Consider the following 24,103-nt stretch of genomic DNA (forward strand, 5'->3'; position numbering starts at 1 on the left):
CACCATTTGGTACCCAGGCACTAATAAACAACCAACAATGACCACAAAGATCACTTTCATATTACATTTGTGGGAAGTTTTGAAAGCTTAAGATTTTTATCTTCCCACAAACGTAACAAATTTTGTGTTAGGTTTGTAGTTGGCAACTACTATTACGTTTGTGGGAATTTATTAAGTTTGTGGAATTATTATATTAAAAGCTGCAGATTTGTATTACATTTGTGGGCTGTTACACATTTGTAAGCCACAGCATCTCTGCAGCACTAGAGTACCTCTTAATAATTATGTTTTGTCACACATTGTACCTTTATGAAAAAAATGGTAGCTCCTGTGTTTGGGATATTGCAATTTCAACAATATGCTGTCTTGCAATTTTAGCTTATTATAACATTATAATAATTATTGCTCTTTGTCCTCACTGAGTAGATTAAAGCACTATAGGTGTATGTATTAGGTGGTTTATTTCTAATACAATAAAAATAAAAGATTAGATTTTTTTTCCAGTCCAGGTTCAGTCTCCAGACCCCAGCCTCCTCTGTGACCTAAATATGATCAAGAAGGAGAAAATTTACATCATTGTCAAAATCCTCATTGTCAGTGTATTGAGAAAAATATAACAGACAGGAAATGGAAATTATTCTCAAATGAAACGGAGCCCGACAGACTGATTTCCATCTTCTACCTCTGCGTCTGATTCTCTCATCTGCGTCTGATTGATGATGTAAGCCGGCTGGTCACGTTTTCCCACCGTCACTATTCCTTATCATGTTTTATTCACACACACACAGACACACACACACGCACAAAACCACAGCTACCGACACGTGATCTGCCCGTGCATTCACCTCCGTCTGCCACTGTCAGCCCAACCGGAATATGGCGTCACTTTCAAAATACAGCCACATGTTGATAAACTCGTAAAGACGGTGTATTGCAAAAAAGTATTTTACGAGAATGAATCACTTGTTTGAATGTGGTTCATCATTCATGAAAAATGAAAAAAATTCCCTCTGAATATATTTTATATGTGCATTGTTTTGTTACAAAGCGCTTTTATTGTGAAGGTAATGTCTTAGTTCCTGTCTGGGACTGGCTCAATCTGCCTACCTTGGCGTGAGCTCCTGGTTAAGAGATGCTCTCATACAGACTTCTTCATTTTATATCTCCGTTATTTTACCTCTTCTGTATTCTCTTTATTTTCTGAGTGTACAAATCAAACGCACCCTGTCCGGGTTTGTTTTCTGAACCGTTCTGACCCCGGCCAGTGAGGCCGAGACCCGGTCCAGGTCTTTAAAAACCCGTAATGGATCCGACCGGACCGCACTGACTAAGTCAAGTACAGTCAGTGAAACAGGAAGTAGAGCGATTTGGCGTTCAAAATAAATATCAAATGTATAACGAGAAAAGAAAAACAAAAGATGAAATTATTTAAGGTTATCAGATTTTAGTTGCTTAATCCAGGACTAGTTAATATGCACCACCTGCGAGAACATAAGATAGCCAAAACAATGAATATAATAAATTCCCTTATCTTCTCCCTCACCTTCATCTTAAAAAAAATCAGGCCACTGCCAATTATGTGATTAAGGTTCTTTAAATGGGACTTTAGGGGAATTGTTAAAGAATAAATTAATGGATTAATATATTTTTTAAATGAATGGTTAAAAAGAGAAAAAACTTAAATTTACCTTCAAATAAACTTAATACCTCTATCTCAAAGTATTATTTGAATACAAATTCTGCTTTTAATCTGAAAGGAAGCTTAGTGTAAATTTACCTTCAAAAAACCCTAATACCTTGATATCTTATCCTGGACTTTAATTTTTCTTTCTGCATTTTTACTCCTTACAAACCTTTAATGTGGTCAGAAAACTCACTAAAAATTATTTAGTATAATGCAATGAATTAATGAGGATCTTAAAATGTACTTAATTTTTTAATTAAGTGCTTTTGAAATGGAGGTATTTACAGAGCTTTAGCTTTCATTTCTAGTTAAAGAATAAACTGAGGGATCTCTCACTGCCAAGCATCTTGATTTAGATGGTGAATTTTGAAGGACAAATTAATATGTTTTTAGGCATATTTTCTCAACTGAAGAAGAAATGTGTTGTTTGTCAAAGTAAACTCTTGCTTGAAAACTTTAAATTCTGAATATTGAATTTGGCCAAAATAACAGTTACATTAAGCATGAAAAACAGGACAAAGGTTCCTGTCATATTACTGATAAAATGTATGTAATGAAAGCAGTTATATAGTAATTATAATGTATAATGTTTTAATGTAGCTAAATTATAGAAAACTAAAACAAATGCACCTCTGAGTTACTCACAAAAAGAAAAGTTCTTATTAAAATTAAGTTTTTGTAAATAATGATTGTCAGTGGTGGAAAGTAAGAACATTTTCTCTTGTACTTTTTCAAGGTACTTTACCAAACTATTTCCATTTTCTGATACTATAGACATCAAGTCAGACACATTTCAGAGACAAATATTGCATTTTTTACACCACAATAATTATTGTACATTTATTTATACTATAATGTATAACATATAAAGCAGTTTGTACAAGCTTAATAAGTGACAGATTGAGATTAATAAAGCAAAGCATAATCAAAATTCATGCATGCAAAAATGTTACATTTTACTGAAGTAGGGGAGACCAGGGATGGTAGTTACCCTTTTTGTTTGAGCATCAGTAATTCAGTGCTTGTTTGTGCTGAATCTCCAGAAACTACTTCAGGTTATGAACATCAGATACAATGAATCCTGGGCAAAAAATTAATTAATTAATTAATTAATTAATTAATAATCTTGATTAAAAAAAATAATATTTTACTTTCTTCTCGAAAAATCTGTTTATTTCAAAAGGATATGGGGTTGTATGAAACTGCCGACTTCTAGTGAACCACCATGGGACAGTTTTGCCATAAACTGCAACTTTCTTGTCTTGTAAAATTGTGTTTTGAATTGACAAACATTGTATCACAGGATCAAAAAATGACTTGTCTCTCATCATACTGTTTATATTTTTTCTGAAGTTAGGTCCCATGTGGCACACCAGGAGAGGTGTAACTTCACCTCTCTATTGACAACTAAAACAGTGTTACAACACTCCCGGGTCTCCCCTACATACTCTGACCAGGCCATTCTGTATAAGGGCTACTTTTACTTTTGGTACTTTTGATACAAATATTAACCATTTGACACTAATATACTTTTTCCCCTTCTTACAGAGTATTCCTACGCTGCAAAATTGTTAGTTGGATCTAAGATCAAAGCACTTCTTCGACCACTGGTGAATTGTTTGGTCAAACCTGAATCTGTGGGCAGAATTTAAGAGATGCGGAGTTCTACAAAGTCTGCTTTTAATCTGAAAGGAAGCGCAACGTAAACCGGAAACTGTCCTCTAGTTCAGTCTAGCTTGACGGTGTGAGTGAGTGTACCAGCCGACCTGCACGGACCGTCGGGCTGACCTGACGACGGATTTAACGGGAGAAACCGTGGACGTTATCTGAACGGATAGGTTCATATTATCACCACCACCCTTTAGCTCGCGTCAGCCTCTTTGGGGCTAAACAAGGAGGCATCCTGGAAGCACCCGGAGAACCGCGGATATCGACGCGGCATGGATGCTTCGTGACCCGCGGCAGGTGCGAAGAGATGCCGGGGGAGCCGCCGGCGGGCACCGGCCGGGTGGTGCTGGTGAAGAAGATCGTCATGAAGGACGGAGCCGCGGTAGGTGGACGACCCGCCATTTTTATTCATATATAATTATTAATTTTTCAACCTGTACGATTGTTTATCCCGAATGAATCCACGACAAGTCATATTTATATCAAATGCTATTTTAAGGCTATTAAAATTATTCTATTAATGACAACTACATTTCATATTTCCATATGAGCGGTTATAAGCGTTAAATTCCGCCGGTATGTGTATGACATAACGGGCTATTAAACCACATAAGGTATGAATAATTTATGAATTCGGTGGTACATCAAAAAATGACATTTATGCAAATTTAACAACCAAAATAATCATCAGATAGCATCGTTTCACATATAAAACTGCTCTGGATTTGTCTGTTGATGATCTCCAGCTGTAGTGTGTTTGTGTGGGTGTCTGTGAGAGACAAGAACTGATGAAGTGAAATGATAAAATGAATGAATGACTAACAGCCAAAATGGGCCCGAACACAGCAGCTCTGGTCCAAAATGGCTGTTTTCGTCGTGTTTGTAATGGAGCCGCGGCAGCAGAGCGGGTTTAATGTGGCCCACAGACAGACAGACAGCTCGGCTTAGTGTGAGGAGGATGATGTGGTCAGGATGGATCCATTATCTCTTACATAACAGCTCTCTGCCTGCAACACACTGAGGGCACGCAGGAACACACACACACACACACACACACACACACACACACACTGCAGATTCAACAGCCTCGTACATGGCTCCATCAGCGTCCATTTTAACATCCTTCATGACAAACAGCCACAGACATTTACATCATTTTAACAACACGCAGAATCATAGTTTCTGGTAGAAATCAAATGTGAGAGAAACAGAAATATGTCAATAACATCACCTTTATCTCAAACTGAGCTGCAACAATTCATCAATCAATGGATTGTTAAATTAATTGGCTGGTAATTTGATAATTGAATAATTGGTTTGAGTAACTGAACTGAATATTTTTGAGTTATGGACAAAACAAGACATTTGTAGAAGTCATTTTGAGCTTTTGGACACACTGATCAACATTTTTCACCATTTCCTGACGTTTTGTTGACAAAACAACTAACTGAATGATGGACAGATTAACTGACTATTCAATAATCAGTAGTTGCAGCCCTACTTCATGACAAACACTTAGACATTAATATCATTTTAAGAGCACATAGAACAACAGTAGTTATTTTTAGATATCAGGGAAACAGAAACATGTCAACAACATGACCTTTATCTCAAATAGAGCTGCAGCAGTTAATCAGAAAAATCAATTATTAATTAATCACCAACTATTTTTTACAATTGATTAATTGGTTTGAGAAATTTATAAAGAAAAACAGTCATAATTCTCTGATTTCAGCTTCTTAAATATGAATATTTTCTGGTGTCTTTACTTCTTTACTACAGTAAAGTGAATATTTTTGAGTTGTGGACAAAACAAGACATTTGTGGAAGTCATTTTTGGGCTTTGGGACACTGATCGACATTTTTCATCATCATCTGACACTTTTGTTGACAAAACAACTAATTGATTGATCGACAGATTAATTGATTATGAAAAATTATCGTTAGTCGCAGCTCTGCTTCATGACAAACAGCCACAGACATTCATATCATTTAAGTGCACAGAACAGTGATGTAGTTTTTATTTGATATCAAATGTGAGGGAAACAGTAATATGTGAATAACATACCTTTATCTCAAAATATTAATTGACTATTAAATTAATTGCTATTTTTATAATCAATTAATTGGTTTTAAGAAAAAAGTCTAAGCTTCTTAAGTGTGAATATTTGCAACTAACAATTCTTCTCATTATCATCATTATTATTAGTAGTAGTAGTAGTAGTAGAATTATTGATTAATTTGACAATTTTCTTTAATTAATTTAAATGTCATAGAAAAGCACCAAATTCTAAAATGTAATAAGCTGGAACCAGCAAATGTTTGACATCTTTGCTTGAAAAATGACTGAAACAGTTAATCTAATATCTAATAGATGGCAATTAATTTTCTTTTAACCGACTAGTTGATTAATCTACTAATCATTGCAGCTCTGTTGTCCACATCACATTGTCCTATATTAGTCCTGTCTATGTAAATATTACTGTATTTAATTTATCATGTGTATCATCTGTTTTTATACTGTCTGTAGGGCTTCGACCAGTGGTTATTCTCCTTATTGATTCATCTGTCAGTCATTTTTTTAAAAAAATGATCCATTATTCAGTCAATTCAAGTTCAATCAATAAAATTACTGAATTAATTTTGAAGGGAATTCTTCTGCCAAATTGCTTCAAAATTACAGTAATTTGATAACAGTATTAGATCATCAAATAAGTGAAATACAGATGTAAAATATAAAGTGTGTAGGAGTAAATGCAAAGACACACTGCCTTTTGCTGCTTGTCTCTGTTCGATGATGTCATTTTACGATGTATTTTGGTGTTTTGGGTCTGGACTGATAGTGAGGCTGATCAAAACACAGTGTTCTTACAGCTGCTGAAAATGCTTGAATTTTAATGTGTGTTTTTTTCATTTAGTTTATTTTACTTATTTCTGAGTGTTTTCAATAACAGGTAAGACTCATACAGGCAACTTATGCATGTTCCATAATGAAAAAAAGGGTTAGGGTTAGGGTTAAATCTTATATTAAACATAACTACAGATGTTTTTGTTTTCACAAATCACATAATGAGCTTCAACAATACATCATCAAATACAGTCTCTAAGATTCAACCATACTCAAGTACCAGTGATGACTTTAACATAAATGTCACTCAGTAAGTGTATAATGTCCCATTATTTTTTCTGTGTAAAGTTTCTTTAATTGAATCGTATTTGAACAGCATTTTAATAGTTTCACTCCATACCCTTAAATACACACCTGTGTTCATGTTGAACATGCATGCAGACTTTTAAAATTAAATTTCCTTCTATGATCTTCGCCACTTGAACGTAATATAAACCACTTTTACACATTTTCAGGTAATAATCTCTTTATGCATCACTGATGATGTTTTGAAATCAACTAAATCTTTGAACTTCAACTCGTGATTTGATAAAAATCTGTTGGTTTGTTCACTTGCTTCCACCTTGTTTAGAAGTCTTTTTGCTCTTTTCTGTAACACGTATAAAGCTTTAGTATTTATCACATGCTGTATGTGTTACCCTGTACCTCTGTTCAGTGTCTGAAATATGACAGAATAAGTGAAAAATACAAAATACGAAGTGCAACAAACAATTATTTTCATGGTCGATTAATTATTTTGTCAATTAATCCTTCAGTTGTTTTGTCCACAAAATGTCAGAAAATGTTGAAAAAAGTCAATCAAGTGTGTCCCAAAGCCTAAAATGACTTCCCCAGAAACGTTACTGGAAATTGTTGTCAGCATTCAGCATCAGCAACGTCAGCATCAATAAGCATTATCAATATTGGGAACGATAAAAACCTAAAGATAGACATTCCTAACAGTAAAAGGAAAAGTTTTGGGTTTGTGGCCGAAGCAGTCAATTCAAATGCGTCAACTTGAGCTCTGGACAATTTAACAGTCATTCTAGTATTTCATAGACCAAAAGATTAATAATGAAAATAATCATTAGTTGTGGCAAGGGCTGCACAATTAATCGCAATCACAATATGGTCATGTGCAGTATCCAAATTGCAGAGCCAGAAATCACAATTTTTTTAAAAATAAAAATGTGTGAGAAAACATCATCATAATGAGGTTCTGTGGTACTGCAGAGATGACCCGGTCTGAAATCCTTGTTCTCCAGATGAAAGAAAACAGTTTTGTTTGGTACAGACCTCAATAAATATCACATCATCACAATCTTAATAGGTTTTTTTATAAGTGAACATGGAAATTGTCATGCAAAACTGATGATTTCCACTAATTGTAACACGATTTCAGACGAATTAATTGCAATATGACTTCTTACAGAATCGTGCAGCTCTAGTTGTGGCCCTAATGCAGCACCAGGTTGTCCTCCATGAGATCCTGACACGTCGATTGTGTTCCTTGTGATTGATTTAGTTTGTAGGTGATGGTGGAAAAGTCACACTCATTAATTCAAGGCATTTGCTGTGTGAAATAGCACCTCTGTTCTTTTTAAACTGATGGCTAATGAGTCATTTTATAAAAGTAAATATTAATTTAATGATGTCAGCGGAGGTGTTCTTTTAATCCCCATCACGCTAAAAAACGTATAAGGGAAAAAGACAAGCAGATGTCTGTCTCCGTCACCGCTGTTGTCCCTGTGTGTGGTCACATTTTTTCAGAGGCGCACATCAGCTACGCTGCAGCCATCAGAGTAACCTACACACACGTAACCACCTGCATAACCCTTCAACACAGAGTCAGCTGTAGTCTAGTCTAAAGTGCACATGGATGTCTCAAGAGCGTCACACACCAGAGGCATCTTGACTCATATCAGCCCATCAGGATGCACATCAGTCTTATTTCCCAGCAATGATGTGCGTCAGCTCTCCATTAAAGTATCAGTTTTATTATGTTAACTCCCTGGACCCACACTGACTGCTTCCTGTCAGTGTGACACATTCAGCATGTGATCATGTTGTCAGTTAATACAACTTCCTGACTATACAGCCGATGCTTATTGAACTTGATATTAGTATGACTTGAAAATACAAGCACTGAGAATAATAATAGGCATGTACAGCTACAGTATGTAAGTAAGTGAATAAGTGTATGTAGTATGCATTATGTACAGCAGTATAAACACTATTTAGAATACTAGACTTTAAGAGGTCCTTTTGCAAAATGGTTTAACTTCTTAATAAAGGTGTTTTGGTGGAGATAAAAACCTTTTGACTCATAAAAAAAAGTTTTATTTCAAACTGAGATTACCACATAAGTGTATATTAGCACACAATATACATTTTGCCAGTCACAAGTCATCAGTACGTCCATGTGAACCAAACTGCTGAAACCACTGACTGTATGCAGAGATGGACAACATGACATTTCCCCTAAAGATGGCAGCACACGTGTTTGTAATATTTTGGCTTCATTTTTGTACATCTTAATGTACAGTCAGTGGCAGCAACTAATGATTATTCATTATTGTTTAATCTGGTGATTATTTTTTCAATGAATCACTTAGTTGGTGGTTAAGGGTCTACTGAGACACAGTGGTGCTTTGAGCTAAATACTAACGGCAGCGAACCCTAATATCAGAGAAGCTGGAGTCAGAGAATTTTTGCTGTTTTTGCTTTAAAAATAATTGATTATTAAAATATTAAAATTGTAGATATTCATATTCTATAAACTATTTATATTAACTAGTCATTACAACAGTAGGGCAAACAATAACAGGTCAAATATAGCTATAAGATATAACATATAATTTACAAGCGTTCCCTTTAAATCAGATCAGTATTATGTAGAAAAATATTGTTATTATGTCATTGCATTGCTTGATGAATGAAATACATAAAGAAAAAAATAGTACCGGCCATATTTCAGGTATCAAAAGGTGATCAAATTATGAGGATATAATTGAAATCTTCACCCTCATGATCTTCCTCCCACCTGCTGACACGAAGCTTAATGATACAGGAGAGCAGCGAAGAATAACTCATTATCTAAGTAGTTCAAATCTGTGTTAGTAGAAGAACCTGTTATTAATCAAGCTAAAGATAGAAAATAGTTCATATCACCATCTAAATCCTGTGTAACTGTGTCAGTAGGCTGATGATCACTTCATGTGTGGTGCTCCAGTTTCACACTCGCTCCATTTAAATCAGCCACAACGCTCATCTGTGTTCGAAAAATGAGACTTAAATGAGGCCCTTTTGCTCGGAAAATGCTCTGCAGTTGTATTAAAGGGAAAGTTCAGATACCTTGCAAGGTTTGACATTAATGATTTTTTCACTCAGGCAAGTGGGTTAGAAATCTACATGCTAATTATCATTTTTACTTGCCCTTATTTATTAGCAGTTATCAAATGACAACAAAGACTAAAGTTATTTGTCATGTTTAATCTAGGGTTGCAATATCTATTAAATGTCCATCACAGTTTTTCAAAATCAAGGTGACGTCTTTAAATATCTTGGTTTGTCAGATTAATGTGATAATAAACAGAGAAAAACAGGAAATTCCAGCTTTGAGTCTGAAAACATCTTTTTCTTCCATTTTTGCATCAAAAGTTACTTTTAACGATTAATTGTTAATAAAAATGGTTTTAATAGTTTCATTCGTTGTTTTTTTTTTTACCACTAGTCTGGTCAGACAAGTGAGTTGCAAAATTTTCTAGCCCAACATGGCATTTTACTTGCCCTGGGCAAGTGGACAACCCTTATTGTGGAGCCTTGTGTTGACACATCTGATCTGTTCCTTTCACAATATCAAAAGTTCCTTGTTCGTATTGTTGGATTCGTTTTTAGACAACATTGCTTATTGAAGACACTGAACTTCAAGTCTGACATAAATTTCCCAGTGTACACCAAGTCTTGTACTGTTTCGTGTGCCAAGGGCTTTTTTTTCTTTCTGTCTTGGTATAGAAAGAGTATTATTTTTAAAGTAGTATTGCGTCAAACTTTAACATTCTGGTACTGTGACAACCATAATACCTTTGATAATTCATAAGTAACCTGTGTACCAGGGTTCAACTTAAGTAGTTTTTTTTTCCACCTCCCTGGTTTAGTCAGGAATCCAGTTGCCCAATGTCAATTTTTACTTGCTTCTGTACAAACATACCTTCAACAAGCCATGTAGATGTGGTACTGCATACATAGGTCAATTTTGTTCTTCTGTTTAAGAACAATTGCACTGGAGCATGCAGTAAACAGCTGTACCTTTGACACTTTCAGGTCTTTTTATGGCACTCCAGCGATGTTTTCGGAACCTTGACATGTTAAAAAACAACCCCATTTTATCCACCTTTCTCTCAAACTGTATCTCATAAACTTTGTTTGCCATTTTCTTGCAAGTGCCATATCAGTGCAGCTCATGTGCAGCTATGAAAGAAGTGAGATGGCTCACTCCTTAGCTACTTCTATCATCAGTGCTGCAAAAAATTATATGTTTAACCATTTTTTTAATAACTTGCCGGACTGGGCAAGTGAGTTGCTACTTTTACTAGCCCAATGTGTCATTTGACTTGCCCGGGGTAATCCTAATTGTTGAGCCCTGGCATCATTAAACAGACTTGGATTTCACTGATCAAACCCTAATTTCTGCCAGCAAAATTTGGAAGAAACAAACACGGCTCACACATTTCTTTCCATTGTGTGAAATTACATCTTTGAGGCACAAGAACAAACACAGTTTTGCTTGGTTTTGTATGATTTCTCACATAAATTTGGAGTTGGTGTTGAAATACCTATGGTATTATCTTGTTTAGACGACAGAGACCACAAAGAAACAATTTTGGACAGTAGTTTCTGCTCTCAACTGTGTCACCACATGATGATAATGAAAGGTTATAAAACGACACAAAAATCAGTTTTGTGTCTCTGCCAGTTGATTTCTGTAGAAATTGACTTCAAGTAGTGGCTGCCTGGAAGGAGGAGAATAAATCTAAAACCTGATGAATGATTTAGAAAATGATCAGTTAGAATGACATGGGCCAAAACTTGAAATTAAAGGGGAACTCCAGTGATTTAGTTTTGCACTGATGTTGTACTTGTAAAAGACAAAATCTGGACAACAGACGGCAAGATATCCAAACATTTAGACCCTGGAATTGATCAAGCGAAAATACTGATTCCTGCAGGTTCAAAAGTTTATTCTGATCCCATTTTTCTTTAGACTCTTACGGCATGGACCAATCATGTCTTTCAACTCCACTAAGACTTTTAATGGACTTTTTGTTTAAGATTTATTGTTCCCAAGCCCAAGCTGAGATAACTGATGATGTTACTGTGATGCCATCAGGGTTATTTTTGTAAACTTTAAAAATCTCCATTTAATTATAGAGTCACACTGAAATGTAACTGTGATTGTAATATATGCGTGTCTTTGTGTTTCAGCTCCAGCAGGGCATCGGCAGGCCCAGTGTGTATCACGCAGTGGTGGTGATCTTCCTGGAGTTCTTTGCCTGGGGATTACTCACCACACCCATGCTCACTGTAAGTAACTGTGTGTGGTGGTGGAAACATGGTGGTCACACGTTTGCATCATTCGGCGAGGGACCAGCTCCCATGTGGAGAAGGCCGTGTACTCGATAATGAGATTCGAGTAAAATTCTAGATCCAACTTGTCATGTCAGCAGCTTCATTATAAATATCTCACTGACGCCATCAGTGTCCAGTTTAACTCTTTATCTTTATATTAGGTCTGAATATGAATATGCCAGAAAATCTGTCAGAAAGCAGCTTCTTCGTCTAGTCTTTTTTGCTTTATAGTGTCTTTTGCAAGTGTTTTGTAAATTATATATATAGTCACTTCAGTATAGTAATAGATTCTTGTCCCTGTCTTAAGTGTTCTTTGCAACAGCAGTTCTTTGCCTTTTTCTAGCAGACATTCAGTTATTGTGTCCTCTTAACAAAGAAAACAAAATGTAAATATTTGTGACAAGCTGCTATATCAAGACATAAGTCTTTCTTATTGCCACACATAGTGGAAATGCAGGTTATTACATACTGTCTCCAGCAGGCATCCAGAATTCATGAGACCCTAGATAAGTAGGTAATTTAAGTCTGGATTAAAAATGAAATTGAGAGATCGAGAGTGTGCACCTGAAAGTAGTTACGTCACAGTTACGTGCGAGTGAAACATGAGCTGTCACACTGTTGACGTAGACAGCTACTCATTAGAACTCAGACGGACGGCTGAAACATATCTACTGTAGACAGGAGTAGTTTTGTATTGGTACCAAAAGTCAGGTATCAGAGACTTCAAACGTTACCTGTTTTATCTAGGTTTTTTTTTTTTTTTTTTTTTTTTTTTTTTTTTCGAAGTCATGACCAGTGGGAAAACACTTCACCATGAATTTGACATATTAATGAAAAATGCTTTTCTTTCATGCCATCCGCTGTCATTTTGTGCTTCCTTTTTAAAAAAGTATTGGTTCAGGCAAGGTTTTGGCACGTGTACCATTTTATCTTTTTAGCACCTTTATCAGATAAAACCAAACTATACCCAACCCTAATCAACACTCAACCTCTTGAGTCTTTAAAATGGACTGGAAAGTTTGTTAGAAAGATAAATATGTTGTGGCACAAGTGCAAAAACAAGTTTGTATCTGGTGGAGCAAGATATTATTATTATATTATAGTTTGGATCTACAGTTGTTTGCTGAAACTGTGAAATCAGTGTTGGTTTTATTAATGTTGGTGTTGTTCCTCTCTCTTTAGGTCTTGCATGAAACATTTCCCCAGCACACCTTCCTGATGAATGGACTCATTCAGGGCGTGAAGGTAAGAACTTCAGTACTTCAGTTTGGTGACTCTTTCTGTAGATATTGATACATTTTAAAAAAGGACTCCAGTGATGTAGAATTACAGCTATGTAAAGTAGGACGCACAAGAGACAGATTAATATTAACATTAGTTCCTAGAATGGGTCAGGCTCCAAAACACTGGGTCCTACATTTCTCATTATACATCATCAGGGTCATTTTCTCAGGAACTGTTTTCACAGAGTGAGATGTCTTAGTAAAATTATCTTAATGTTTAAAAGATGAATCGTTGTGGAATCTTGTTCAGTAGGACAAAACAACACAAATACACTTCATTTTGTGACACTTTAATTATTGAAGGTTGTTCATGTTGTCACTGACTCTGTCTCTTCATGTCCAGGGTCTGCTGTCATTCATGTCTGCTCCTCTGATTGGTGCGTTGTCGGACGTGTGGGGGAGACGGTCCTTCCTGCTGGTCACCGTCTTCTTCACCTGTGCGCCGATCCCTCTGATGAGGCTCAGCCCCTGGTAGGGATCACTATTCCTCTGATGAAACACGTGGTTTTCCGCTGTCCAAATTTGTACAGCCTTGTTATACAACAATTTTTTGAGCTAATTGGATCAAACACAAGCCATATGATGAGTCAAAGATAGAACTGTCTGTCTGCCGAAATGTGAAGCTGATAACAGTTTTTCCTCTCACCTGCTCATCCTGGTAGGTGGTACTTCGCCATGATCTCCATGTCTGGAGCTTTCTCTGTCACCTTCTCAGTCATCTTCGCCTACGTCGCTGATGTGACAGACGAAAGAGAGAGGAGTACAGCATACGGTCTGGTAAGGACTCCTGTTTGTCCCAGAATTTAAACAGAATATATACATCTTAAAATATATATACAGTATACAAAAGACATTTAGAATAATAGGATACATATGATGTTCAACTAACGAAGGATCAGATTAATAATAGCCAGCAATTGGGTATCAAAATAAATTTTGAAAAAGATTATTTCAACTTTAAAGGGACCGTTCACCCCAAAATCAAATATATAAGAATATTTGTTGTGAGCAGTTTCCTGTAGAAACTTTAAAGGACTTTTTTAGGGAGAGAGTAGTTCCTACATAAAGCTTTTCAGAACAAGGTCTTTTGATTATCTTGAGTGGGTCATGATTTCTTGAAAGAGACTCTGCTGTTAAGTTTTTATGTTTAGTGAACTTTTTTTTTGGCAGTAATTTTGATTTTGGGGGTGAACTGTCCCTTTAAAGGATACGCAGTTATGCATGTCCTGCCAAAACGCATCTAAAGCTGAGAGGATGAATGTTCTGATGAGGGCATCTGTAAAGTATCTCAGAGGACTCACATAGGCAGTGACATAATCATGACAATGACCTCATACTGTGAGACAGATGGATGGATGGATGGATGGATGGATGGATGGATGGATGGATGGATGGATGGATGGATGGATGCTGGTGTTGAATGACCGATATGACACTGAATCTGCAACCTTAGAGCAGAAACTGACAGGTCAGCTTAATCAGAGTACAAACATCAACTCAGGAAAATATGTGAGGAGACAACAACCTTTGTGCTTGTGTTTCCCCGTAAAGTTTTATGCTTAAAATTTTATGGACAAGTTCTTTAAGTTCTCAGGAATACCAGGATAGGATCCAAGTACGGATGACACAGAAATGCAGGAGGATGATTTCGGAGGTTTATTGCCAGTTGTGCAGATATTAACAGGGACAAAATCCAAAACAGAACGACACAGTGACCAAACCAAAACGGATCAAAAACAGAGCCCATGAAAAACGCAGGGATATCTCAAAACAACCAAGACGAACTGACAAAGAAACAGAGAAACACAAAGGACTAAACAGACACGCAACTAATCAGACACAGGTGGAACTAATCAGACAGGTGAAACAAATACCAATCAAAAAGGCTGGGAAAAGGACAAAGACAGGAAGTAAAGTCCAGACACATGAGGGAGGACCAGGACTACTAAATAAAAGAGGAAACAGTTTTTAGACAGTTTTTATTTGCCCCTGCCACCGTTTTGATGTGATTTTCTCTAGACCTTTGACAGCTTGATTTTTTGATCCTTGCACCTTCATTTCTTGGCTTCAGCAAATAAAGTGCAGCCTTTACCTAGTTGTCCAGTCTCTAAAATGAATCTTCTCCATCTCCACCACCCCCCTCTAGGTGTCGGCTACCTTCGCAGCCAGCCTGGTGACGAGTCCGGCCATTGGGGCGTACCTGTCCGCCTGGTACGGAGACAACCTGGTGGTGCTGGTGGCCACGCTGATCGCTCTGGCCGACATCTGCTTCATCCTGCTGGCTGTGCCCGAATCTCTGCCTGACAAGATGAGGCTCAACACCTGGGGGGCGCCCATATCCTGGGAGCAGGCTGACCCCTTCGCGGTCAGTAACTAATAACTTACTGATTGGTTGGCTGAATAATAACCTTATAGCAGACTGATTTTGCTTTGGTTTGTAGCTGCATGAAGTCTTTTCTCAATGATCTGATTCTCTTCTTTATTTTTAGACACAGTATGTAGAGTGGAGATGTGGGTGAAGGCACCTCAGTGTTCCTCAGCACAGTAACTTTATTGTAACAATTAAATGATGCTTTATGATTGCAGTATATACGGAAGTCCTTTACTGCCAGGATAATAATAAAATAGGGTACAGATGCATTTCATAGACTGTAACACTGATCCTTTGAGTCCCAGGCATGAACTGAAGACTGACTGATCATCTGACCGTGTCGGTGTTGTACTTTCTATCTCTCTGTCCCTCTCTCTGTCTGTCTCTGTCTCCTTCAGTCTCTGAGGAAAGTGGGTCAGGACTCGACCGTCTTACTGATCTGCATCACTGTGTTCCTGTCTTACCTGCCGGAAGCCGGACAGTACTCCAGCTTCTTCCTCTACCTGAGACAGGTCAGACTCAGTGTGGCCTAATGCAGTGTTTTCACACAAATACTAGCATTACTGCTGCATTATTTCTGCTGACACTATTACTGACACTGCTGATTTTGTGAAGTGGGTTTGTATGAGGTACTTATCCAAAGTCGGTGTGTTATCTACAGCAGATGGTGACACGTGACCAGTTTGGAGAAGCAGCAGGAGTTTAGGAAACTAAGCAATGTACTGCTGTGGACAGAGTCAGCAGCAAGATGTATTTTAGACAGAAAAAAATCAACATCAATTTAAGTGTCTGCTATATTTGGAATATTTTCACTGCTTTATCTTGCCATCAGACAGCATTTTCTGACAGAAAACAGTCATTATTTAAGCCAAATATCCCAATCTCCAAATTCACCAGACTACTAAGACAAAACCTTGGGAGTTGCTGGTCTACCACTGCCTTGATCTGTTAGTTACTTTTTGTTATTGTGTGACTTAAGTGTTTTAAAAGTTTAGTTCAGATTCACCAAAGTCACACAATAACACAAACAAACTAAACAATTGAGCCAGCAGTGGACCACGACGCCTGTGTTCTGCAAGGTAAAATTTATCTTTTTCCTAAAGGAGTCTGGTTGTCTTAGAGAGAGTGATATTTGTCATATGCTTTATAATGAATGTCTCACATCATACAGCAAGGTAAAGCGTTAAAGTTTCTAAATATAGCATACACTTAAACTGATATTCATTATTTAGGTGTATAAAATATGTTTTGCTGCTGGCCCTGTCCACAGCAGTACGTTCCTCGGCGTCTTACACCGGTACTCCTGCTGCTTCTCCAAACTGGTTACATGTTGATCACCATCTATTGCAGATAATACACTGACTATGGAGAAGTGCGTCTTACAACCACACTTAAAATAATCCAGACTATCCCTTTAAAACCGCTGCACATAGGATTAAAAAAATGTTTATCTTTGGCGCCTCAAGTGGTGCTATAGAAAAAGACACTTTAGCGGACAGTGATGTTTTATGTCTAAAGGATGTCAAAGATAACACAACAACAAGCAGATTTGAAGTATATCTGTGAATCTCAGTAAATGAGCTGCTTTGATGTAATTACATTTTGTTTCTAAACAGAAATACCTTTTAAATAACTTACCAGGCTCCTCAGTAACAACCTTTTCCATCTGTCCCTCCAGGTCATTAATTTCTCCTCCACAACCATCGCTGTTTTTATTGGAGTGGTGGGCATTCTGTCTATTGTAGCGCAGGTAACACACACACGCTCCATTTACACTTGTCTTTTCAAATGTCATATATCCTGATTAAAATGTTATGCTTTATTTAGGTTTATTGGTTAATGTAGCACACCGAGGAACTTACTGCTGATTTTTTCTTTTACATCTAGATGTGATTTAACACATCTTTGTTTATACCTGTCTGTAGTGTGTGCGTCTTTGTTAACCACATCACAAATCTGATCGTGTCTGTCTGGGGCTCCTCACAATATAAGCAAATCAGAGCTTGTTTCACTCCAGTCCACCTGAACCTTTTAGTTAACTGCTAAAAATACTGAAGAACCTCTGCACTCCAGCAATTTAGTTGCAACAATAACTGTTAAGCTTGATAGCTAGCAGCTATGATAAACCAACACAAACACATGGACAGCTTGTTGTCTGGCTGCGGGAGATTCAAATACAGCATGTAAAAGTGTAAATGGACATAAATTGTCAAATATGTTTTTATTATTACAACTTTTTGTTATAATAATAAAGTTTTTACTACTTTTTACTTATTATGATTTAAAATGTTGATGAATTATACATATTTCACACATAAATACAAAGTTAGAACAAATTTTTAAAAATCTTCCTCTCTGTCTCCCTCCTTCCTCAGACTCTCTTTCTCACTCTGCTGATGAGGACTCTGGGTAATAAAAACACTGTTCTGTTGGGTTTGGGCTTCCAGATCCTTCAGCTGGCTTGGTACGGCTTCGGATCAGAGCCATGGTGAGATCTGTGTGTGTGTCTCTGTGTGTGTGTGTGTGGGTGGGGCTGTTTTCTCTTTTTGTGGAACGTCGCTTTCATTCTGCAGGTGTAAAGTTGCTTTCAAACAGAAAACGGTTCCTCCTCTGTCTGCTGCAGAGACACGTCATCGTTCTCGATTTTGCCATCCACCTACTCTCGTCTCGCCATGAAGCCAAATAGAGCGGGGGTGTAGCTTATAGCAGAGGGGAGGGTTAGCAGTATGACAGTTAAAACATCTACCAAATACAGTGTCTTAAATGTTACTTATTGGCACAGACCAGATACTCAGACTGAGCTGAGGTTTTTATTGATTGTCATGCATGTTAACTGCTGGTGAAGAAGTGTATAATTCAGAGAAGTCAGGTTACAGTTAAAAGTGCTCCTGCATCATTTTCACTTCAGCTGTTAATTGAGCATTCACTAAGTCCTGACCACTTCATTTCTTTTGTGTCACCTGTCAAGCTTTCAGCTCTAGCACGACACATATGCAGTTTACAGTGAAAACAGTGGCAGTTTACCACTCAGATAGTACGTTTTGAAACAGTGGATCCTTAATAGAGTTAGACGGAAGCAATTTCTCATTTCTAGCTACTGTCAGCTCTAGCTAGCTCGCTAATTAAGCTAATGTTGGTTCATTCAGTTGATTTAAAATACTGTCTTTGGCTGACTCATTTTAAAACAAGAACCCTCTCTGAATATGTCCCTCATGGCTGCATAATTGATATACTTAAAGACTGAAGTTGCATGTCCCAGGAAAAAGTATGGTAAGGGAAAAATATAAATAATATATCAGACTTTCCTTCTTACATAACCCTGTTTTCAACAGTATGTTGTCACACAGTCTCTAGTTGTTAGAAGTTGATTTCAAAATATGAGAGGTGTTTTTTCTTGGGGTGGTAGGAGTTTGTGTCGAGATAATTTGGTGACTTGGGTGACTTCTGAGTGATACACTTGGCTAGTTTATCTGGTGCCTGTGTTTCAAATTAGATACTTGCTGCAGATGTGCTCCTGCAACAGATTAATGCTTAAAATATAAATCACAGATTTTTGAGAATTGCAACAAATCTGTATTTAGGACATGTTTTGTTTTTACTCTTCAATTATGCTGAAAAATATATTTTAAAAAATCAAACTCTTGCCATTAAACCTTGTAACAGGCCAACTTCCTAGTGATAAATTTATTATTAAATGTAGGTTTGACGTCTTACTGCGTTGTGTTACCTTTTTTTTTCCATTTCTCAGCATAGTTATAGTGAGCAGCCATTTTATTTTTAAAGTGTCTCAGAGTCTCTTAATGCTAATCAAAATACACATTTTTAAACCATAATTCTTATGCATCTTTGATTTAGAAGGACTACAGAGTCGACATGTTATGGTTGAGACACATCTGATAGAAATATTATTTAATGAAATTGTTTAAAAATAGAAAGTTTCCCAGTGCTTGAGCAGTATTCCTGACATTTTTAAACCAGGAAGTAAGACAGGGGTCCTTAGGGTATAGCTAAACCTTTTTATGCCTGATTGAATCATGATTTTGTAAAAATCTGACAGAGGTGACAAAAATTTGGGACACAGCTTCAAATGGCCAACATTTTTATAAATAATCAATGTTAAAACAAAGATGATTATAATAGCATATTTAATCCTGTATTATCAGAAGGTAATTTTGAAGGCTTTTAACAGATTTTTAAATTGTTTTAGTTGTGAATTCTTGTCTGGCACAGAGCAAGTTTACTAATTAAACTATTAAAGTGAACCAAAATATTTCAGAAATCACATATATTTCTTATATGTATATAAATCTTTAAAGGATAATTTTTCACTAAAATATTGGAATTCAAGTGTTGGTATTAGTTTTTTATTTATTTATTTATTTTTAATAATTAGGGTTTTTTGATTGGACATAATTTGTCCCAATTTTCAAGAATGGGTGAAATAATTTACTTCAATTAAACACTCACCAATCAATACAGAAAATAACATTTAATGTGGTTAAAGCAGGACCTCATTATTCTTACAGTGTCTGCTTTATACTGTATGAAAAACTTCTTCATTTCATGAAATCCCTGCAGCATCTGAAGGCAGCAGGAGACATGTAGAAAAATCTGCCGCCTCCGAGAAGTGTTGCACTGTTGCACATGACTTTTCACCATGTTAACCTTCATTAAACAGCCAGAAAACGACACCAGGCTGCTTCAGTATAACCATACAGACCTCTACACACATCAGACTGGGTGGTTAGACCTCCATATTCTGCTTTTTTTATGAAGGAGATGTCCTCTTACCAGCTCATCCCTTTGAACTTTCTTTTTAGCAGAAGTAGCTCATGCTTTGGGCAGAACATTAGCTTACATAATTAACAAGCTAGTTGGGAGGGACCTGTAACGTCAGTCAACAGCAGCTACTCAACACACTGAAAAACAATATGGATGATATCACAGAGAACTGACATATACATGTTTGTGTGTGTGTGTGTGTGTGTGTGTGTGTGTGTGTTCACAGGATGATGTGGGCGGCTGGTGCCGTAGCGGCGATGTCCTCCATCACCTTCCCAGCTGTCTCTGCTCTGGTGTCACAGTCTGCTGATCCTGACAAACAAGGTGACACTGAAAGTCTCTTCTCCTCTCTCCTCTCCTCTCCTCTCCTTTCCTCTCCTCTCCTCTCCTCTCCTCTCCTCTCCTCTCCTCTCTTTTCTGTCCTCTCCTCAGATCAATAGGTCAGCATGTTATTTGTATCACTAAAGCAGGCAGTGAAATCAATCCACTGCCAGTTAAATATATCAGTGGATACATTCTCGCAGTGTCAGCAGTAACATGTCTCCAGTAGCATGTCCAACAACATGACTCCTCTGTCTCCTCGGCCTGCAGGTGTGGTCCAGGGGATGATAACAGGGATCAGAGGTCTGTGTAACGGTCTGGGTCCAGCCCTGTATGGGTTTATCTTCTTCCTCTTCAACGTGGAGCTCAACACCATGGACCCCATCCAGGGAGACTTCAACATCGACCCCCTGCCTCTGCACAGTCCAACTGAGGTACCGCATACGTTCAACTCCATCCTAACGCTCACGCAATGTTTAAAAATGTCTTTGTGACAAGAAAAATATTCAAAAAACCTCACTAAAGCCACTGACATTGTCACGGTTTCCTGTGGTTGTTTCACAGTAAAGGCCCACCTTCACATTAAAACATTTTAATTATGAACATGGCTGACCTGAACGCTTTGAAGCTTGTAAGCTTCTACTGTTGCCGTGTTAATGATGCCCAAATCAGTATTCGAATGTTTCATTTTTTTAAAGAGAGGAAGGAGACATTGTGTCAGCTGCACTGATAAAGAGGCAAAATATGGTGTTTAATTTGTCTGAAAACCTGCGCACATAAAAAACAGACATGCACATGATTGAGCGCACAGTGGAAGAGCATCCTCACGAGGGAGAATTTCTGGTCCGTGTGCGATGAGCGTGTAACTGCCCAACATTTGCCCAGACTTCAGGTTGACTTTTGTGACTTTGGAGGCAGGGACAGAATATCATTGACTAACAAGTACATTTTTACGACAAAAATTCAAATTTTCTGTTTCCAGATTCTGTTTGGTGTCTGTCTTTGGTGTCTCCTCTCTAACAGGAAGCTGAATATCTTTGGGTTGTGGACAAAACAAGACATTTGAGGGTGTTGTCTTAGGCTTTGGGAAACACTGATCAATATTTTTCGCTATTTTCTGATATTTTGTAAGAAAACAACTATAAATCAAATAATCAAGAAAATAATCAGCAGATTAATCAAATATGACAATAATCATTAGTTGCAGCCATAAAGAGCAGTATTGGATTGGTTGTAAGCCAGATGAAAGATGAGAAAATGAAACATTTTTTCCTCTCTCTCTCTCTCTCTCTCTCTCTCTCTCTCTCTCTCCCTCCCTCCCCCCCTCAGCGGGCCCTCATTCCCGGCCCACCCTTCCTGTTGGGGGCGTGCACCGTGGTCGTCGCCTTCCTCGTCGCTCTCTTCATCCCTGAGAAACCCTCTTGCTCATCCTCTTCCTCCCAGCTGTCCCTCAGTGACAAGCCCCACCCAGACAGCAAAGAGTCCATGTCCTCGCTGGCCGGCGTCCACATCAACACGCCCCTCCCTGGCAGCGACGAGGACACCCCTCCCACCGCCAGCGATGAAGACTTTGAGCCACTGCTGCAGGACAGTATTGTTTGATGGACAGATGGAAGGACCACAGTGGGTGGGACTTAACATTATAACACATTTTCTTTGCCGCAGGGCAGGACTAAGTATACTTTTATTGTCCGAAGATTTGCTATTGACAGCAAGAAGCTCCAATAGCTTTGTTTCTTTGCCAGAAGGCGGTACCCGCAGTAACATCTTCTGAGCGACCAATAAGGACGTTTCTTTCACAAGGGGGCGGGGGCAAAAAAACTGCAAATAAGATGTCATTGTTCGATTCGACAGAGGAGACAAAGACAATTATTTGACTGACAGTAAGACGGTGGGGCCAACAGGAACAACACAATTTGAAAGGAAACCATCGTTTGATTGACGGGAGGAGGGACCAACCACGTTTTTTTTTATGGAATGGGTGTGCCCAGTTATGGGACACGCCCACATAAAATCCCCTGAAGGGAAAGAGAAGTATTTTTGAGGTTTTATTGGAGGATTATTGTTCATCTTTAAGCTTGAAGTTGTTGATTGTTTTTGTGATAAACAAGAAAAGGTGTTTTTACCTTCTGCTGTATCATTTTGAAGCAACCGTATTTTTAATGCTGTGATTATTTCTTATTGGTTATTGTACAAAAGAAACAAGTCTGCAACATATTTACAGCAGCCAAAACATCAGTGTTGGTTTATACTCTTTTTTTTTTTTTTGTTGAAATTTTTGTTACATTTTTTTCTTTTTGGCAGGGTTAAGGGATTTTTATTCTTTTTAAGTGTACAGTATCTTACCTGCTATGAACTATCGATCGCTAACGAGGTCCGAATGTGACGAGCTGAGTCAGACACCTGAAATCCAACACGTCAAAATATCAAATTCTTTTCATCTCACACTCATTTTTATGGCCGGTTTGTAATTTCCATCATCCAGAACAAGACAGAGGGAAATTTTGAGGCAATGCGCTTGTGACAGGCCCAAAAAATACATTTATTGTAAATATGTTAGAAAATTATGAGAAACAAAAATAACCAAACACCTCACAGGACAGTTTTTATTCTTAATTTCACCAGTCAGTGTCCCCGTTTGTCACTCTACCTCAGATCAGTGTGTTTTTAAATCAACCTGGATCTACTCATCTTCTATCACACTTATTTTATTTTTTTATATCAGAGTCACTTTATGAAAGTGCTGCTGGCTGCTGGTAGTGGGGAAACCTCAGAGCTGCAACTCATTATTATTTTTACTTTCAGTGAAAAGTGGTCGGACACTAGAATAACAATAAGTCCTCTGATTTAGTCCACAGTTGATCTCAGGATTGTGTTATCACCAACTTTGGTGTGTACAGTATAACCATTTGGTGCTAATTGAACTGTAGGTGGCAGTGTTATACATTTTTGAATATTTAATGATGATGTTTAAAATCCAGGTCACAACAGTGTAGTATTAGGACCATTGTAGATTTTTTTTTAATTTGATTATGAAGCCAGGAAAGGGGGATATTCTGAGAAAAAAACATGCAGAATTCCCAAGATTTAACTTTCTTTAACTTGTAAAGAAATGACAAGAAAAAACTTATTTATTATTTTCTCTCAGATGATGAAGAGAGATTAAAGTGCTAAATTTGAGAAAATCTTACAAATGTAGAAAAAAAAAGTAAATTTAGTAAAGTTAGAAAAGTAAATTTATGAGAAAAATTCTGAACTTTATGAGAAAAAAATTCACAAAATGTATGAGAAAAAAATTAAATTGATAAATATACAAGAAAAAACTTAAATGTTCTCTGGGAATGAAGTGGTAAATTTACAATTTATTTATGGGAAAAACCTTGGATATTCTCTAAGATCATAAAGCCACAAATTTCCGAGAGCAAAAACTTCTGAAATTGTGTTTGTGTTTTTTGTTTCTGCTTCACTTTGTAAAGCTG

General features: G+C 37.3%; 1 protein-coding gene across 1 annotated transcript; it reads left to right on the forward strand.

The window, feature by feature from the left end:
- Positions 1-3,434: 3,434 nt before the first annotated feature.
- Positions 3,435-23,643, forward strand: slc71a2a (solute carrier family 71 member 2a). Its single transcript, XM_084746364.1, has 12 exons — positions 3,435-3,734; positions 11,724-11,822; positions 13,050-13,112; positions 13,494-13,621; positions 13,813-13,927; positions 15,297-15,515; positions 15,920-16,033; positions 17,200-17,271; positions 17,897-18,009; positions 20,530-20,627; positions 20,895-21,058; positions 21,954-23,643. Exons 1-12 carry the CDS (start codon positions 3,660-3,662, stop codon positions 22,224-22,226), a joined length of 1,533 nt encoding a protein of 510 aa, XP_084602490.1. The 5' UTR covers positions 3,435-3,659; the 3' UTR covers positions 22,227-23,643.
- The last annotated feature ends 460 nt before the right edge of the window (positions 23,644-24,103 follow it).

Source organism: Lutjanus erythropterus, chromosome 20 (genome assembly GCF_056507025.1).
Source record: "Lutjanus erythropterus isolate fLutEry1 chromosome 20, fLutEry1.hap2, whole genome shotgun sequence".
Classification (NCBI taxonomy): Eukaryota; Metazoa; Chordata; class Actinopteri; order Lutjaniformes; family Lutjanidae; genus Lutjanus; species Lutjanus erythropterus.